Raw genomic sequence first — 15,391 nt, forward strand, 5'->3', positions numbered from 1 at the left:
TACATCATTTAACCAATGAGTATGAGTAGGCAGAGTGGCATCTTTCCACTTAAGCAACAATGCCCTCCTGGCTATAAGAGAAATAAAGGCCAAAATGTGCAAATCATTTATCTCCAAAATAATATCATTTCCTCCAACAATACCAAATAAGGCAGTCAAAGGATTAGGTTTAAAATTTACTTTAAAAAGCACCAAAAAAGTTTGGAATACTTCCTTCTAATATTTTTCAAAGTCCGAAACAGATGAATTAGTGAAGCTTCTCCATTGTTACATCTATCACAATAGGGAGATATATCAAAATAAAAATGAGACAGCTTTTCTTTAGTCATGTGGGCACTATGAACCACTTTAAATTATAGAAGGGAATGACAGGCACATAACAATGAGATATTAACCATTCTAAAAATTTCATTCCAAGTATCCTCTGAAATTGAAAACTGTAAATCTTGTTCCCAGAGATATTTAATTTTGTCTAAAGGAATATTTCTCAGTCCCAACAGCATACCATAAATATTAGATATAGATCCATTATGGAAGGATTTCAAATTAAAAATTGTATCAAGTAAATTCTTATCTGTGTTGGTGCGTTGGTCTAGTGGATAAGGTGTCAGACTCGTGACCTGAAGGTCATTGGTTTGAGCCTCAGCTGAGGCAGCGCGTTGTGTTTTTGAGCAAGGCACTTAACAAACACATTGCTCTGCGATGACACCAGTACCAAGCTGCTTGGATCCTAGTGCCCTTCCCTTGGCCAACATCAGTGGTGTGGAGAGGGGAAGGCTTGAAGGCAGCATGCGCAACTGCCAGTCTCCCATACAACCCTGCCCATGCCTGCGCCTTGGAAAACTTCCAAGGCACAAATCCATGGTCTCATGAGACTAATAGATGTCTATTTATTTAAATTCTTATCTGGACTTTTAGGAAATGTATGTACTTGAGAATGCAAGAAGTCTCTAATTTGTAAATATCAAAAAAAAGTGGGTTTTGGATAGGCTATACTTAGCTGACAGTTGTTCAAATGAAGAGAAACTATCTCCAACAAACAAATCCTGAAAACATTTAATATCCAATCTATTACACTCTTTAAAAACTACATCAGTCATAAAAGCTTTAAAAAATAGTTAGAAAAAATGGGACTGTAAAGTGAAAAACTCAATAAACCAAAATATTTTCTAAATTGTGCCCAAATCCTCAAAGTGTGTTTAACTGCAAGATTATCAGTTAAATTACTTAAAGATAAAGGAATTGAGGATCCAAGAAAAGAAACGATAGAAAATTTATTAACAGAATTAGCTGCTAAAGAAACCCAGACCGGACAGTCTTCTCGATTAATATAAGGACATTAGCCTGGAGGATGTGGAATCGATATGGATAGAGCTGCATAACACTAAGGGGCAGAAAACGCTGATGGGAGTTGTGTACAGGCCACCTAACAGTAGTAGTGAGGTTGGGGATGGCATTAAACAGGAAATTAGAAATGCATGCAATAAAGGAACAGTAGTTATAATGGGTGACTTCAATCTACATATAGATTGGGTGAACCAAATTGGTAAGGGTGCTGAGGAAGAGGATTTCTTGGAATGTATGTGGGATGGTTTTCTGAACCAACGTCTCGAGGAACCAACTGGAGAGCAGGCCATTCTAGATCAGGTATTGAGCAATGAGGAAGGGTTAGTTAGTAATCTTGTCGTGCGAGGTTCCTTGGGTAAGAGTGACCATAATATGGTGGAATTCTTCACTAAGATGGAGAATGACATAGTTAATTTAGAAACAAAGGTTCTGAACTTAAAGAAGGGTAACTTTGAAGGTATGAGACGTGAATTAGCTAAGATAGACTGGCAAATGATACAAAAGGGTTGACGGTGGATATGCAATGGCAAGCACTTAAAGATCGCATGGATGAACTACAACAATTGTTCATCCCAGTTTGGCAAAAGAATAAATCAGGGAAGGTAGTGCACCTGTGGCTGACAAGGGAAATTAGGGATAGTATCGAGTCCAAAGAAGAAACATAGAAATTAGCAAAGAAAAGTGGCACACCTGAGGACTGGGAGAAATTCAGAGACCAGCAGAGGAGGACAAAGGGCTTAATTAGGAAAGGGAAAAAAGGTCATGAGAAAAAGCTGGCAGGGAACATAAAAACAGACTGTAAAAGCTTTTATAGATACATCAAAAGAAAAAGATTGGTCAAGACAAATGTAGGTCCTTTACAGTCAGAAACAGGTGAATTGATCACAGGGAACAAAGACATGGCAGACTAATTGAATAACTACTTTGGTTCTGTCTTCACTAAGGAGGACATAAATAATCTTCTAGGAATAGTAAGGGACCGAGGTTCTAGTGAGATGGAGGAACTGAGGGAAATACATGTTAGTAGGGAAGTGGTGTCAGGGCCAGATGGTCTGCATACCAGAGTGCTTAAGGAAGTAGCCCAAGAAATAGTGGATGCATTAGTGATAAATTTTCAAAAAGATTCTGGATTAGTTCCTGAGGATTGGAGGGTGGCTAATGTAACCCCACTTTTTAAAAAAGGAGGGAAAGAGAAACCGGGGAATTATAGACCGGTTAGCCTGACATTGGTGGTGGGGAAAATGCTAGAGTCGGTTATCAAAGATGTGATAACAGCACATTTGGAAAGCGGTGAAATCATCGGACAAAGTCAGCATGGATTTGTGAAAGGAAAATTATGTCTGACGAATCTTATAGAATTTTTTGAAGATGTAACTAGTAGAGTGGATAGGGGAGAGCCAGTGGATGTGGTATATTTAGATTTTCAAAAGGCTTTTGACAAGGTCCCACACAGGAAATTAGTGTGCAAACTTAAAGCACATGGTATTGGGGGTATGGTATTGATGTAGATAGAGAATTGGTTGGCAGACAGAAAGCAAAGAGTGGGAGTAAACGGGATCTTTTCAGAATGGCAGGCAGTGACTAGTGGGGCACCACAAGGCTCAGTGCTGGGACCCCAGTTGTTTACAATATATATTAATGATTTAGACAAGGGAATTAAATGCAGCATCTCTAAGTTTGCGGATGACACGAAGCTGGGCGGCAGTGTTAGCTGTGAGGAGGATGCTAAGAGGATGCAGGGTGACTTGGATAGGTTAGGTGAGTGGGCAAATTCATGGCAGGTGCAATTTAATGTGGATAAATGTGAGGTTATCCACTTTGGTTGCAAGAACAGGAAAACAGATTATTATCTGAACGGTGGCTGATTAGGAAAAGGGGAGATGCAACGAGACCTGGGTGTCATTGTACACCAGTCATTGAAGGTGGGCATGCAGGTACAGCAGGCAGTGAAAAAGGCAAATGGTATGTTGGCATTCATAGCAAAAGGATCTGAGTACAGGAGCAGGGAGGTTCTACTGCAGTTGTACAAGGCCTTGGTGAGACCACACCTAGAATATTGTATGCAGTTTTGGTCCCCTAATCTGAGGAAAGACATTCTTGCCATAGAGGGAGTACAGAGAAGGTTCACCAGATTGATTCCTGGGGAGGGGGGCGGAGTTTCAAGATGGCGACGTAGACATCTGCCTTTTAGGCGCTCTTCATTTTTTAAACTATAATCACCCTTTAATCAAATCTTTTCGTACTTAATTACATGGGTTGATACTTACGATTTACTTCTTTTCTAAAATAATACTTGATCTAATCTTTTCAAACTTAAAATGGCTACAACTAAGAAATCGTCTAAAGAGCCTCTATCTCTTGAGGCAATTTCTAATCTTCTGGATACTAAACTGGATACTAAACTTGCAAGTTTGGAAGGTAAAATGACAAGTCTGGAAAATAAGCTTACTGCGAAAATGTCTCAGCTTGAAGAAGTTGTTAGATCGCTTGATACCAAGCTTCAATCGCAGGCAGCAGACATTCAACGGCATGAAGAAAAGTTTGCGGCTCTTGAAAAGTTAATTTGTGAAAAAATACGTACAATTGAAACATTGGAGAAGAAGGTACTGACAACTGCTCAAACAGTAGAGCATTATAAGTTTAAAATCACCGATCTTGAAAACTGATCTCACAGACAGAACTTGCGAATCATTGGGCTTCCCGAGAAAGTTGAGTCTGGTGACTTAACTGAATTTTTCTCTAACTTATTATGGAAAGTTTTTGGCGCAGAAGCTTTGCATGCTAAACCTACTATTGATCGTGCCCACAGAGTTTCGAGATTTTCGATCTCGAGCGACAAGCCACGAGCTGTGATTGTTCGTCTCCATTATCCTCGGGAGAAAGAGCTTTTAATCCGGTTAGCTCGTCAGAAAGGCATGATTTTTCACAGAAACAATAAGTTTCGTATTGTTGAAGATTATTCATTTGAAGTGATGAAAGCAAGAATCACTTTTAAACCAGTGATGGCAGAGATTCATTCGATTGGATTTAAACAAGCTTTAAGATACCCAGCGAATCTCAGAGTTACTCTGAGTGACAACAGTCAGCACTTCTTTAATACTCCAGCAGATGCGAAGAAATTCATCGAAGAATATCGATCTTCTAGTATAAGTTGAACTATGTGTTATGTTGAAGAATTTTTGGAGAGAAGATGCCATCTCGTTTTGGGCTTTAACTTATGAAGCTGCATTATAGCTTTTTACTTTGGTCTGCAGACCTGTTTTTTTTATTATTATCATGGCTTATAGATGCTCTTTTAATTTTACTATAATGTCTTTTTTCTTAATTTTTTTTCTCTGAATTGGATATACACGTCTATATTTTGTAATAATGATTTATTTTTTAAGATGTCGTTTCTTCTTCCCATAAGACTTTGCTTTCCGTAAGTGTTTATTTGTTTGCTTGTACTTGAAAATGGGATGAATGTTTTGGATTTTTGGACCTTTTTTTATATTGTAGTGATTATTGAATCCTTTTTCAATCCCATTTTGATGACTTTTTTAAAAAAAATTTAATAGATTGGTGAATTTACATTTATATTTTGTAATATGGTTTTTTTCAAAAAGTCGTTTCTTCTTCCCATAAGTCTTTGCTTTTGAAACGTCATTTTCTTGTATTTGAATATGGAATCTCTTTTTTAAAGGCATATTACACTTTTTCAAACTTTAATGTTTATCCTTTTTTATTAATGATCTTTTGCTTTATTATATTTCTTTCTTTTTCATTTTGATTGATATATCTCCTTTTTTCTTAGCAACCCTGTATTTAAATCTGGGTGTTATATAGTCTCTTTTTATCTTTTCGTGGAGTTGCCATCTTGAAATGGGGGTAATATTAGTATTAGTTTGTGCACCTGCTGCTTGGCTTTTTTTTAGGGGTTGGGGAGGGGGTAGGGATCTTATTTAATGCTTTTGCTTTTTATTTTTCTGCTTTTAGTTTGTAGGCTGACTTTAAATTATTAATATTGTTGAGGTGTCACGTTCTCTGGTTGCTCCTGAATCATTTTTCCTTCTTCCTGAATTATGGGTTATGTGTCTTTTTAACCTTTTATGATATATACAATTAATATTGGCATGATGGATAAGTCTATTAATTTTATCTCTTGGAATACTAATGGTTTAAATCATCTGATTAAATGTAAAAAATATTTAAAGTATTCCATAGACTAAATGCTAATATTATCTTTGCACAGGAGACCCATATTAGGAGGGAGGATAATTAACGCTTTTTTAGGTTCTGGAAGGGTCAACAATTTCACTCGAATTGTACTGCCAAAATTAGGGGTGTGTCTATTTTTATAGACCCCTCAATTTCGTTTACACATCATGAAATTATTTCTGACCCACAGGGCAGATTTTTGTTGATTACTGGTTCACTTTTTAATCGAAAAGTGGCTTTAGTTAATATTTATGCTCCAAACTTTGATTGCTCTGAATTTTTTAAACATTTATTTACTTCCCTTCCTAATCTAAATGAATATATGTTGATAATGGGTGGAGATTTCAATTGTTGTTTGAATCCTTTGATGGATAGATCTAAACCTATTCGAATTCTTCTGAATAGATCAGCCTTACTTATTAATTCCTTTATGGTTGATTTGGAAATTACTGAAATATGGCGGTTTTTGAACCCTAAAGATAAAGAATTTTCGTTTTTTTCACATGTACATAGTTATTCTAGAATTGATTATTTCCTTATTGATCATCATTTATTAACAGATGTTATTGATTGTAAATACGATTCTATTGCCATTTCGGATCATGCACCTTTGAAGTTATCTATTAAGATATCAGACTCTTCCATTAATACTAGATCTTCGAGACTCAACGCTACTTTGCTTCAAGATCCAGAATTTATCACCTTCATAGAACGGCAAATTGACTTGTTTTTTTCAACAAACTATACCGAAGAGATTGACAGAGGAATACTCTGGGACTCTTTTAAGGCTTTTATCCATGGACAAATTATCTCATATTTTGTTGGTAAAAGAAAACAAAGATATTTAGATATAGCTTTATTGGTGGATAAGATTAAAGAAATTGATAAGATTTATTCCGTGACTCCTACCAAAGAACTTTATAAGAAGAGAGTTGAGCTTCAAATGGAACATAGCTTATTATTATCTTCTTCAATTGAGCATCAATTAATTAAGACCAGGGCTCAATTTTATATTCATAGTGATCAAACTGGTAAATTGTTAGCTAACCAATTAAAAGCTATTTCGACTAAGCGACAAATTATTAAAATCCGTAAACAAGATGGTAATTTGACTACAGATCATAAAGAAATTAATAATACTTTCCAAGATTTTTATAAATCTTTATATCAATCAGAATTTGATGGCGATCTGTCCATGATGGATAATTTTTTTAACAATTTGAATATTCCCAAACTGACAGATGAAGATCGGAGTTTGTTCGATGCTCCTATTTCTATGGCTGAAGTAGGAGAGGCTATCTCATCAATGAATTCAGGGAAAGCTCCTGGTCCTGATGGCTATATTATAGAATTTTTAAAAACTTTTTCTTCTTTGCTTTCCCCTTGGTTATGTGAAATCTTTAATAATGCATTTACTAAGAAGAGATTACCCCAGTCTTTCTATGAAGCTACTATCTCTCTAATTCTTAAAAAGATAAGGATCCTACTTTGTGTGCATCTTATCACCCTATATCGCTATTAAATGTAGACTCTAAGATTCTTACAAAAATTTTAGCTGTTAGGTTAGAAAAGATACTATCACAGATTATTTCAGAAGATCAAACTGGTTTTATTAGGAACCGGTATTCCTTTTTCAATGTTAGAAAATTGATTAATATAATCTATACTTCTTCACCCAGAACCTCAGAATGTGTTATTTCATTAGATGCTGAAAAAGCTTTTGATGGAGTTGAATGGACATACTTATTTAATGCCTTGAAAAATTTTAATTTTAGTTCCAATTTTATATCATGGATTAAATTAATATATTATAAACCTGTTGCTTCTTCTCTTACAAATAATTATAGATCCTCTTTTTTTCAATTATCTCATGGTATGAGACAAGGTTGTCCCTTAAGTCCTTTATTATTTAATATCGCATTAGAACCTCTAGCCATTGCTATTCGTGAATCTCCTAATATTTTTGGTATTACCCGTAATGAGAAGTTATACAAGTTATCACTTTATGCTGATGATGTGTTGTTATATATTTCTGATCCTGATAGGTCTATTCCCGCGATTCTATCCTTGTTGGTTCAATTTGGTAGTTTTTCTGGTTATAAACTAAACTTGGATAAGAGTGAATTATTCCCTTTAAATGCACAAACTTTATTGAATGACATGATACCATTTAAAGTTGTTACTGATAACTTTATTTATTTAGGTATAAAAATTACCAAGAAATATAAAGATTTATTCAGATTGAATTTTTTACCTATGCTTCATCAAATTCAACAACTTACTACTAGATGGTCTCCCTTATCCTTATCATTGGTTGGTCAGATTAATGCTATTAAAATGAGGATTTTACCAAAATTTTTCTATTTATTTCAAGCTTTACCAATTTTTATTCCTAAATCTTTTTTTGATAACATTGATTCAAAAATTTCCTCATTTGTGTGGCAAAATAAAAACCCCAGGTTAAGTAAAAAACAGTTACAGAAATCTAAAAAAGATGGTGGTTTAGCTTTACCTAACCTCAGATTTTACTATTGGGTGAATAATATTCGAAACTTAATATATTGGAAACTAGATTTGGATTCACCATTGTGCCCACAGTGGGTAAATTTAGAATGTAATGATGCACAAGGATATTCTTTATTCTCCGTTCTTGGTTCTTCTCTTCCTGCTGATTTAGTCAAACTCAATAAACAGATATCCAACCCTATTGTTAAACACACATTACGAATTTGGTTTCAATTTTGTAAGTTTTTTACTCTGAAAAACTTTGTTCTTGATAGCACTATCTTACTTAACTTCTTTTTTAAACCTTCTTTAACAGATCAAGCCTTTAGCATATGGAAAAGGAAAGGTATATGTTTTCGTGATCTTTTTTCTGAAGGTAGTTTGATGTCTTTTGACCAACTTTCCAACAAATTTAAGTTACCTAAATCTTATTTTTTTAGATATTTACAAATCAGAAATTTTTTATATAAAGTTCTACCATCCTTTCCCAATTCAACTTCGATAGATTTTTCAGATGATTTTTACCTTGAATTCTTGTCAGAAGGGATTAGTGGCTCATATTTATAATATGATTATGAAGATACAACCAGAAATTAAACAAGAGTGGGAAAAAGAACTTCAATATAATATATCAACAGAAAATGGGAAAAAATTCTACAAATGGTTAATTCTTCTTCTATATGTGCTAAACATGCTTTAATACAACTTAAGGTCGTACATAGAGCTCATATGTCTAAAGATAAACTTGCTCGATTCTATTCCCATATTAACCCTCATTGTGACAGATGTCATTCAGATGTGGCCTCATTGACCCACATGTTTTGGTCATGTCCCACCTTACATAACTATTGGAAGGACATATTTGCTACCATTTCCTCAGTTTGGAATATTGATTTACAACCTCATTTTATCACTAATTTTTGGTATACCAAATGAGGATGGTAGTCAACTTTCCCCTTCGATTAGACGAATGATCGCCTTTGCAACCTTAATGGCCAGAAGGTCTATATTACAAAATTGGAAAGAAGTAAATCCTCCTACCACGTTTCAGTGGTTCTCTCAAACTATTTCTTGTTTGAGCTTAGAAAAAATTAGAAGTACTATTTTCGATTCATCAATTAAATTTGAAGAAACTTGGGGACCGTTCATTCGATATTTTCATATGAATTAATTTGGCCTCTTCCAGACCTTTTCTCTTTTTATTCTTGTTCTGGTATGGAGTTCCGGAGTTCTTGACACTATCATGTACACATTAACTGTTATTATTGCCTATGTTAGTTTAGGTTTATTTTTTTTCAATATACATTTTTTCTTGCATTTTTGTATTTTCTTTTTTTTCTTTTGGTGATTATTCTTTTTCATGTATAATCAATATAGGTTTGATTATTATATGATGTTTTTTGCTGATATTTTAATAAGATATTGTTATCTTATTACTAATTTAACTTCAAGCCTAGTGTATTTATAACCTATTTAATATTATGTTATGTTTTTCTTTTTATATGAAATTTAATAAAAAGATTGAAAGAGAAAGAAAGATTGATTCCTGGGATGGCAGGACTTTCATATGAAAAAAGACTGGATCGACTAGGCTTATACTCACTGGAATTTAGAAGATTACAGGGGGATCTTATTGAAACATATAAAATTCTAAAGGGATTGGACGGGCTAGATGCAGGAAGATTGTTTCTGATGTTGGGGAAGTCCAGAATGAGGGGTCACAGTTTAAGGATAAAGGGGAAGCCTTTTAGGATGGAGATGAGGAAAAACTTCTTCACACAGAGTGGTGAATCTGTGGAATTCTCTGCCACAGGAAACAGTTGAGGCCAGTTTATTGGCTATATTTAAGAGGAAGTTAGATATGGCCCTTGTGGCTAAATGGATCAGGGGGTATGGAGAGAAAGCAGGTACAGGGTTCTGAGTTGGATGATCGGCCATGATCATATTGAACGGCGGTGCAGGCTCAAAGGGCCGAAGGGCCTACTCCTGCACCTATTTTCTATGTTTCTATGTTTAATATAACCAAAACATAAGATTACGTATATTGACTGCCCAGTAATAAAGCCTAAAATTGGGTAAGGCTGAACCTCCAATCTTTTTAGCTTTTTGAAGATGAACTTTATTTAATGGAGAAATTTTATTTTTCCATATATAAGAGGACATAATAGAATCCAGAAAATCAAAAAAAAGTTTTAGGAATAAAAACAGGTACGGCCTGAAATAAATATAAAAATTTAGGCAAAATATTCATTTTAATAGAATTAATTCGGCCAATCAACGATAAAGAGATGGGTGACCAATTTGATAGTGCCTTCTTAACATAAGTCAGAAGTGTAAAAAAATTTTCTTTAAAAAGGAATTTATAATTTCTAGCAATTGTTACACCAAAATAAGTAAATTCATTTCTTACAATTTTAAAAGGAAGGTTAGTATTAACTAATACCAAATTATTTGAAGGAAAAAGTTCACTCTAATTAAAGTTAAGTTTATATGCTGAAAACTGACTAAAGCAGGAGAGTAAAGAAAGTACGGAAAGTAAAGAAGACTCCACATTAGAAATGTAGAGCAAAAGGTCATCAGCATAAAATGAAACTTTGTGGGTAATACCCCTCTTTAAAATAACAGTGATATCATTAGATTCCCAGAAACAAATAGCTAAAGGTTCTAAGACCAAATCAAAAAGCAAAGGACTCAAAGGATAACCTTGTTTAGTTCCATGTTTAAGTTTAAAATGTTTAGAATTCTGAGGATTATTAAGAACCTGAGTGGAGGGAGATAGGTAAAGTAATTTAATCCATTGAATAAAATTGGGCCCAAAGTTAAATTTTTCTAAAGTTTTAAATAAATAATTCCATTCAACCTGATCAAAGGCTTTCTCAGCATCTAAGTATATCACACATTCCAATATCTCTTTAGAAGCAAAATAAATAATATTCAATAAACAATGAATATTAAAGTGGGAGTATTGATTTTTGCTAAATCCAGTCTGGTCATCAGAAATAATAGATGGCCAAGTATTTTCAATTCCATGAGCCAAAAGTTTAGATAAAATTTTAGTATCAACATTTAGTAAGGAAATTGGTCTATAAGAAGAACATTCAGTTGGAACCTTATTCTTTTAAGAATATGTGAAATAGAGGATTCATAAAAAGATTGTGGCAACCTACCTAAATTAAAAGAGTCTGAAAGGACTGAATATAAGTGAGGTATAAGCAAAGAGGAAAAAGCCGTATAAAACTCTCCAGAAAATCCATCAGGATCCGGGGCCTTCCCCGAGTGCAAAGTGTGAACAACCTCGGCAATTTCCTCATAAGAAATGGTTTGATTCAGCAATTTTCAATCATCATCAGAAAGTGTAGGAAGTGTAGGAATGTTATGCAAGCAGGCTTTTTCCACTGAGTCTAGGTGAGAAAAAAACCAGAGGTCATAGGTTAAAGGTGAAGGGGAAACGTTTAAAGGAAACATGGGGGGGGGGGCTTCTTCATGCAGAGAATAGTGGGAGTGTGGAATGAGCTGCCAGATGAAGTGGTGAATGTGTGCTCACTTTTGACATATAAGAAAAATTTGGACAAGTATATAGATGAGAGGGGTTTGGAGGGATATGGCCCAGGTGCAGGTCAGTGGGACTAGGCAGAAAAATAGTTTGGCACAGCCAAGAAGAGCCAGAAGGCCTGCTTCTGTGCTGTAATGTTCTATAGTTCTATGGTTCTATGGTTTAATCGATTTAAGAAATTATTCATTACAGTATTATCTTTAGGAGGATCAGAACTATGAAGTTTAGAATAGAATTCTCTAAAAGTATTGTTTATTTCTAAATGATCAAATGTTTTATCAGCATTAGCTTTACAATTTTTTTTAATTTGGCGTTTAACTATGATGATCTTTAAATGGTTAGCCAAAAGTTTACCCATTTTATCTCCACGAACATAAAACCGATTTTTATCTTTTAAAAGTCGAGTTTCAATTGGATAAGTTAAAAGCAGATCGTATTTAGTTTTAATTTCAACACACAACACAATATAAAACAGGATCTGGAGCCAAAGCATATTTTCGGTCTAATTGTTTCAACCAGTCGGCTAATTCTATTCTCTCCTTATTAGCTTTTTTCTTAACACTTGCGGTAAAAGAAATCATTTGTCCTCTAATATAAGCCCTAAAAGCTTCCCATAAAATAAGTCTCTTCTAGTGTATTCTCTTCAAAAAAAGAGTAATTTGTCTCTTCAAATTTTTTTTAATATCCTAATCAGATAACAGAGTTGGATTAAAACACCAAAATCTGTTTATTTTAGAGACACCCAAAAGATTTAAAGATAAAAACACAGGAGCATGATCTGAAACAGCAATTTCTTTATATTCACAGGATCAAACCAATGGAATCAATTTAATATCAACAAAAAAAATAATCAATCCTGGAATACATATGATGAACATGAGAAAAGAATGAGTACTCTATCTGTTGGATACAAAAAGTTTTGGTCACCAAATTACAGGAAGGATATTAATAATGTTGAAAGAGTGCAGAGAAGGTTTACAAGGATGTTGCTGGGACTTGAGAAACTGAGTTACAGAGAAAGATTGAATAGGTTTAGACTTTATTTCCTGCAGCGTAGAAGAATGAGGGGAGATTTGATAGAGGTATATAAAACTATGATGGGTATAGATAGAATGAATGCAAGCAGGCTTTTTCCACTGAGGTTAGGGGAGAAAAAAAACAGAGGACATGGGTTAAGGGTGAAGGGGGAAAAGTCTAAAGGGAACATTAGGGGGGGGCTTCTTCACACAGAAAGTGGTGGAAGTCTGGAATGAGCTGCCAGATGTGTGGTAAATGCGGGCTCACTGTTAACATTTAAGAAAAACTTGGATGAGAAGAAGAAAAACTACATGGATGAGAGGGGTTTGGAGGAATATGATCCAGGTGCTGGTCAGTGGGACTAGGCAGAAAAATGGTTCAGCACAGCCAAGAAGGGCCAAAAGGCCTGTTTCTGTGCTGTAATGTTCTATGATTCTATGGTTCTAAGTAGAGTAGGAGCAGCTATAAAAACGCTGCTACTTCATCAACAGCCAGTAGAGTTCTCACAAGTTTTCTAACGACATCACTTTTGTAGGTCAAATTAAAGGTGATGGTGAATCAGCTTATTGGAGATTAAAAATTTGGCTGAATGGTGTAACAACAACAACATCTTACTCAATGTTAGCAAGACCAAGAAGCTGATCGTTGTCTTCAGGAGGAGGAAACCAATGGTCCATGAGCCAGTCCTCATCAGAGGATCAGAGGTGGAGATGGTCAGCAACTTTAAATTACTCAGTGTTGTTATTTTGGAGGATTTGTACTGAACCCAGAACAAAAGTGGAACTATGAAGAAAGCATGGCAGCACTTCTACTTCCTTGGGAGTTTGCAAAGATTCAGCATGTCATCTAAAACTTTGATAAACTTCTATAGACGCGTAGTGAAGAGTATATGGACTGGCTGCATCATAGCCTGGTATGGAAACACCAATGCCATTGAATGGAAAATTCTACAAAAAAGTAATGGATACGGCCCAGTCCATCATGGGTAAAGCTCTCACCACCATTGAGCATATCTACATGAAGCATTGTTGCAGCATCCATAATCAGGGACCTCCACTATTCAAGACATGCTCTCTTCTCACAGTTGCCTTCAGGAAGAAGGTACAGGAGCCTCAAGACACACACCACCAGGTTCAGGAACATTTATTACCCCTCAGCCAACAGGCTCTTGAACCTAAAGGGATAACTTCACTCAACTTCACTTGCCTCATCACTGAAATGTTCCCACAACATTTGGACACTGTCCAGGATACTTCATTTCATGTTCTCTATATTTATTGTTTATCTATTTATTATTATTATTTCTTTATTTTTGTATTTGCATGGCTTGTTGTCTTTTGCACACTGATTGAATGCCCAAGTTGTGTGGTCTTTCATTAATTCTATCATGGTTATTATTCCATTATGGATTCATTGAGTATACTCACAAGAAAATGAATCTCAGGATTGTATATGGTGACATATACTTCGATTATAAATTTACTTAGAACATTCAACTTCATAGATTTTTTATATACAGTATTGTTCTGTACTGCTGTCATAAAACAACAAATTTTATGACATAAGTCAATAATATTAAACCTGATTTGGATTCTTTTGTAAGCACATCTTAAATTAAATAGAGCAAGGGGAATCAATTGCCATGAAATTTTGTTTGTCTTTTGTTGGTTTTTCAAATTCAGATTCGAGACTTTGAGGATACAATGAGGTGGACTGGACAATTTGTGTTCTGCACTCTTTTTCTTTACCCACTAAGTGTTTGGACGACAAATCCTGGATTCAAGGGAAAAATCACCACAAAAGGAATTGATTATGGTATGTTGTCACAGCTGTATCAGTGTCTGATACAGGTAACAGGGGGGTGTTGGGAATGTTCAGTACTCTTACAAAAAATGTTTCACTACGCATTTTATAAAAGTTTGATGAAGACTGTCTTCATTTGTCCACTCACTTGAGGATTAATCAATGTGAATCATGGAAAATCCGAATCCCCACACTGTCTGGAGGATGAGAACCTTACCAGGTTATGATTAGTGAGATTTGCCATGAGTTGGCGACACATTTTTCACTGGATATTTCAACAGCAGGTTCTGTTATTGTGGTTCTCCTTGCAAAATAAGACAGCTTCCATCTGCAATCTCAAGCCAATTACTAAGCGAAACCCAGATTTATGTGCCCAGGAAATAAAGTCTGACATTGAACATTAAAATCTAACCCAATTAATGACAGAAAATTAAAGACTGTTTATTGCACTGCTCTGTGAAAGAAGACAGAACAAAAACAGTACAATACGGAAACAAGTCCTTCATGTCTGTGCCAAACAGGATGTCAGTCTAACTCATCCCAGCTATGGGCACATGATCTGTATCCCTCCATTCTCTCCTGTTTATGTCTGTTTAAGCATCTTTCAAAGACTCCTGTCATGCCTGCTTCTGATACTTCTCATGGCAAAACATTCCAGACACCCTCCACTCTGTGTAAAATTTAAATTGCCTTAAAAATCTCATAAGCTTCCCCCTCACCTTAAACCTATGCCTCCAGTGTTTGACACTAGGAAAAAGGTTCTGTTTCCCTATCAATGCCTCTTATTGTTTATAAACTTCAATCAGGTCACTCCTCAGTCTCTAATGATTCAGAGAAAATAATCCAGGTTTGTCCATCATCTCCTTATGGGTCATGTTCTCCAATTCAGGCAATGACCTGGTGGACTTTATCTGCATCCTCTCCAAAACCACACCCATCCTGTAATAGAGGTACCAGAACTACACATAA

General features: G+C 35.1%; 1 protein-coding gene and 1 long non-coding RNA gene across 2 annotated transcripts in view; one reads left to right on the forward strand and one right to left on the reverse strand.

Annotated features, from left to right (window-relative positions):
- Positions 1-15,391, reverse strand: part of LOC132399742 (uncharacterized) — a 128,250-nt gene that overhangs the window by 45,380 nt on the left and 67,479 nt on the right. The window lies entirely within an intron of this gene.
- The window catches only part of LOC132399741 (bactericidal permeability-increasing protein-like), a 58,801-nt gene continuing 57,732 nt past the window's right edge, over positions 14,323-15,391 (forward strand). Inside the window, exon 1 of the mRNA XM_059980443.1 lies at positions 14,323-14,434. Coding sequence (XP_059836426.1) covers positions 14,323-14,434 — 112 coding nt within the window. The remainder of the gene's footprint in view (positions 14,435-15,391) is intronic.

This window comes from Hypanus sabinus, chromosome 9, assembly GCF_030144855.1.
Source record: "Hypanus sabinus isolate sHypSab1 chromosome 9, sHypSab1.hap1, whole genome shotgun sequence".
NCBI lineage: Eukaryota > Metazoa > Chordata > Chondrichthyes > Myliobatiformes > Dasyatidae > Hypanus > Hypanus sabinus.